Here is a 5,214-nt window from a genome sequence, read left to right as displayed (position 1 = left end):
GCAATGGGTTGGCTATCATGGGATGCTTAGTCGGGGTTCGTACGAGATCCTGTTGGAGTGGTTTATCGCAGGTTTGGCAAGGATTTATTCTCTTTCAGAATGCTGGTAACGCCATTAAGTCAGTGGGACACTTCTCCCTTCCCACGTCGTTTTTCCAGACATTTCTTATCTTTCGCAACTCTATCCGATACTTGTGAGCTGTACAGGAATAAAAAGCCCATCGACCGACAAACAATCCCAATACACTATGATTAATAGCAGCGAGCTTCCTGCTGGTAGTCTTATGTGGTTGGCCGCGGCTGGGCTAGCCATTTATGTTGGCTCTTGCATGATTTACGACCTATTTTGGCATCCTCTGGTTTCTTTCCCTGGTCCCTTGTTCGCGGCAGTCACTCCTCTTTATAAGGCGTATATTGACCTGGTCGCCAAATCATCGTTGGTACATACGCTTGAGAAGCTACATTCCCGGTACGGTGAGTATAGAAACTGAGATCAAGTAGCCCAAGCTAGACAATGCTTATATTGATGGCAAAGAAATTTCAAGGCGATATTGTCCGTATTGGCCCCAATGAGGTACTACTGATTCGGAGTACGCTGGGTAGTATGATACGGATGGACTGAAACTTCCTGCAACAGATTCATTTTAGACGTCCTTCGGTTTACGCGGAAATCTACAATGCATTAAATAAGTGGGACAAAGAAAAATCGCTATATCACAGTTTCGGCGAGGACCGCTCCTCGTTTGGTTTCCTGACATACAATGAAGCCAAGGAAAGAAAGGATGTATTAAGCAGACTGTTTTCAAAGAAGGCGGTTGCAGATGTCCAAGGTCTTGTTTCGGAAAAGGTATATTTCTTCCCCAGCATCATTTTTTTTCCTTAGCTGTTGGCTAATGCAATAACAAGGTATTAAGGTTGTGTGATTCGTTCGAAAATCTAGGCTCGAAACCTGCGGATCTTTTTTATGCATATCGATGCATGTCCGTCGAGGTCATCACCTGTGAGATCCGACTGGTCAATGAAGAATGTGCTGTACTGACGACGTACTTGTAAGATCTCTGTTTTGGGAAGAACCTTGATGCGATCAGTGCACCGAACTATGAAGCGCCAATCATCAAGGCCATGGATTCCTCTTTACCTGTTTTTGTCGGCTTCAAGCACTCGTCGCTCCTAAAAGAAACGATATTGAACTGCCCCCCGAAGCTTTCCAAACTCATCAGCCCGGCCTCTGCGGGGTTGGTTGACCTACAAGAGGTTTGTCCGATTTCCCGTCCCGCCAGCTATTTTGCAATCGCCCTGTAACATCTGCCTTGAAACCTAGCAGCTCCTTAAAGCGCAAATAAGCGACCTGACTACGAACCCCGAAGATCTGCAGAACTTACCGCATTCAACCACAATATACCACGAGCTGCTGCGTCCCCAAGCCTATCGCAGTGGCACAGTTCCAAGTGCAGCCAGTTTGTACGAAGAAGCCCAAGCATTACTCTTTGGCGGTGCTGATACGACCGGCACAACACTTATGCACGGCTCTTTCTATGTATTGAAAACGCCCACGGTGTATCAAAAGTTGAAAACGGAGCTGCGTTCTAAATGGCGAGTTTTGGATGAAGCTCCCAGCCTCTCCGAGTTCGAGAAATTTCCGTATTTGGTAAACATCTCTTCTTGCACAGTCTTTGCTGGATTGCAGATTTAATCTGCTTAAGCGTATACCCTAACGTCCCATGATCAATAGACTGCTGTCATTAAAGAATCGCTTCGAATGAGTCCTGGTGTTGCCTCGCCGCTTCCACGTGTGGTACCATCTTCCGGTGCACGTATAGACAAGACCTTCATTCCTGGTGGGGTACGGAAGACGAAAGAAAGACGTTTTAACTAATCCAGGTACTAATTATTCTAAATATCCAGACGGTGGTCGGAATGAGCAGCCACTTCGTGCATCGTGATGAGACCATATTCCCGAATCTGGATGAATTTATTCCCGAGCGGTGGTTGAATGATAAGGGAAGAGACATTGACAAATGGTTAGTGGCATTCTCGAAAGGCCCACGACGCTGGTTAGGTTCGAAGTAAGTCTTGTATATCCTAGACTTAAACCCGCGCTTGATTGAGCAGAGTTGAGATTGACCACTTCCTTGTCCGCCTTTGGCAGCCTTGCCTGGGCGGAACTATATCTCTGTTTTGCACACGTTTTTCGAAAGTTTGAGATGGAGATCGACCCTTCTAGGTACGTCTCTGCGCGGGGCTCCCCTTACATTTGACATCTAATCTGTATTTGCATAGTCCCAAGAAGCTTGAGTGGCGTGATTGTTTTCTACCAGAATATCATGGGCCACACCTGAAAGTCGTAGTTAGCAAGGTGGTTGCCTAACATGCATAGTAGCTGTGGTTGCTATGTCCTTATCACATATTATAGAGCGACCCACAAATATCAATGATAAAACCGTTCTGTATATCCTTTCAGTTGCAGTCAGTTTATATCTCCTAGCATATAATAAAAGCTAAAGAGCATGTATCTATTCACCCTCAGTGTCTGGAGATCTGTTATTGGGTGAATGTGGATCCTTGCAGACACCCTACTATGACTCCGGCAAAGGCCTTGAGGAGCAACGTCTGAAGTAATCTGATATTGTGGATTGGGGCTTCCGTTTGAAGACAAAGTAGTGGCCTCTAAGACTGACAGGTTCTTACTGTGAACTGCAGATGGAGGTCTAAGCTTATTAATAAAATATAATGAACTTCTCCTTTCCTGGATCACTTTCTTGACTGTACCTGAGCCCCTTTCATCTGAATTTTGGTATTCTTTATCTATAACCAATACGCCCCATTCTCCAGTTGTGGATAATGAATAACATTACCTATTATTCCTTTTACCTTGACCATTCCAGCTTTACTAGATATTTCTAGAATAACTTACTTCTATCTATATATTCCTACCAATCCTTCTTCCTCACTTTGTGGGAGAGGAAAGTTAAAACTAGAATTTATAGATATATATTTTATATTGATAGGAAGAAATAGTCTAGATTTTTAAAATATTAGTTTAAGATTGAGTTCCACAAACGGTTCCTTTCTACTATATGAAAATTCTGCTATGCGGCTGTGTGGAAGGTGCCCTAATACTAATAGAGTGAATTTAAACTTTACGCATTAATTAAGAAGAGTTGTGTTTAATATAAATCTTATTTAAATACTGATATAATTTACTTACTATCTTTGAAATATCCTAATTTTAGTGTTTTAAACTGAATTAGTTTATATTTTATCTTACTCGATTCTATTCTCTGCTAGATACAAGGAGGAAGGTGATATTATAAATATAGACTATTATATAGAGAGGCGCCCGTGGAATCATAAGCCTGTATAACTTAGTATATCTGTTTCTATGACCAGAAATTCTTGAAAGCTCTAGAAATCTATAGGAGCTTATTATATTCGCTTTTATATTTTTAAAAGTTAGTAGTAGTTAATAATCGCCTGTAACCAAAACTACCTACTGATCAGGTTTTCCAGGTAGTGGATAATAACACAGATCCGTAAATCCCTAATAAATATCTAGTTCGCGAACTGGGACTTTTTTTTAAGGTCATGGTATAATGCTGGAAGTGGTTCTCTAGCTGATAAAGGCTAGGTAAAGCATATGAATATATGGCCATAATATTATCCCACGTTGAAGGAGTGTCTGGATACTGAATCGGTTTGTCTGGTGTAGGTAAGACAGCTGAGGACATGGTTACCATAAAATTAACTAGAGTGATAAGAAGTAACATTAAGATGGAAGATGTCTTGTCTCCTGGAAATATGTAGCTGTCCATTTATATATTAAAACCAGGCTGCAGGGGGTGTATCTCCCATCGATGTGGGTTATAACAACAATTAGAAAGTGTTTGAGTTGTCGCAGGTTAACCGCGAAACGCTACCCAAATATCCTCCACGAGAGTTCGCGCTCAACCGCATCATAGAATGTAAGAATATAGAAGGGGATGGGACGAACAGAACCTTAGAACCAATGTTCCAGGACCGATTAATTTCTGGGATGGCCCCTCACGGAAGTTCTATTACGCGAAGCCTTCACACTCTATTCGGCTGGTCCTCGTAGTCTTTCATGGTCTATACCCAAGTTATGAGGGTCTGAAACGTCTTCCGGGGCTTATCCAATACCACTTGGACAGCCTAACCGATCTGCTTTTCCTCTTCCCGTCTCTTTCCAAACTACATGTCAACATGTTCTTACCGAGATACATGTCTGATAGGGAAGGCAATTGAACTGTCGCCGACCGAGCGCTCCTCGCCGCGGAACACGGTCCAGGAACACCAAAAGATTTCAAGTTGGGACGGATTCTTCAAGTTGAAACCGATTCTTGAAGAGCATTCTAAAGACGTGCGAATCTACCAAGGATAAGTTGGAGTCAGCAGTCATGCAACTGCCAAAGCTTCTGAGTTAGTTGTTTCGGAATTTCTATCCAGGGAGCGTGACCGATTTGACAGGTATATCGCACGGACCCTCAATTGGAACGTATAGGCTATGCCATCTGGACTTCCCCAATTTTTTGTTGTTTCACGCCCCGCGTGACATTGACAACTATTTATGTCAATTTTTATTTTTATTTTTTATTTCTTTTTCCTCTTTGCAACCTGCTTTATTTGCCCTACCTGTAATCTATAGGTTATCCAGTACCCTACTAGGTCTCTAACTAACAGTAATCAGGAACCTTAAAAAATAATTATTATATCCTGAAAGATATATAATTATATCCAGCCTAATTAAATCTTTAGTATAAAGCTGAATTATACTATACTAAGATTAAAAAAAATTAGAAGATCTGGGTTTTAATGTATAATAAGAAACTATCTAAATAATTAGGTATTTTATATATATAAAATTAATTAATAAGTATTAGTAAATATTAGTAAATATAAATAGAGAATTCTGTATTAGCTAAATATAATATTATTTATATTATAATAAGTCTTATTATAAAAAGTAGATTAGTAGTTTTATTAAATAATTTATTTATTTCTAAATTATTAGCTTCTGGATTAGAGTAGCTAATAGCTAGGCTAGGTTAGGTTAATAAGAACTTTTATACTTAACTATAAGTTAATAATTAGATTAAAGAAATTTTTATACTTAATTATAATATAATTAAAAATAAAATAATTAATTATTTTAATTATTCTTAATATTAAGATTTATTTATTATATTTTTTTAGTTTA

General features: G+C 39.9%; 1 protein-coding gene across 1 annotated transcript; it reads left to right on the top strand.

Moving 5' to 3' along the window:
• Positions 1-247: 247 nt before the first annotated feature.
• BO97DRAFT_401529 (cytochrome P450) lies at positions 248-2,367 on the top strand (the record flags this gene model as incomplete). Its single annotated transcript, XM_025694344.1, has 10 exons — positions 248-473; positions 545-573; positions 637-846; positions 906-999; positions 1,054-1,253; positions 1,321-1,647; positions 1,732-1,842; positions 1,905-2,065; positions 2,149-2,223; positions 2,280-2,367. 10 exons carry the CDS (start codon positions 248-250, stop codon positions 2,365-2,367), a joined length of 1,521 nt encoding a protein of 506 aa, XP_025545835.1.
• Between the last annotated feature and the right edge of the window lie 2,847 nt (positions 2,368-5,214).

Source organism: Aspergillus homomorphus (assembly GCF_003184865.1).
Source record: "Aspergillus homomorphus CBS 101889 unplaced genomic scaffold BO97scaffold_95, whole genome shotgun sequence".
Taxonomy (NCBI): Eukaryota; Fungi; Ascomycota; class Eurotiomycetes; order Eurotiales; family Aspergillaceae; genus Aspergillus; species Aspergillus homomorphus.
This window is presented reverse-complemented; position numbering and strand designations above follow the sequence as displayed.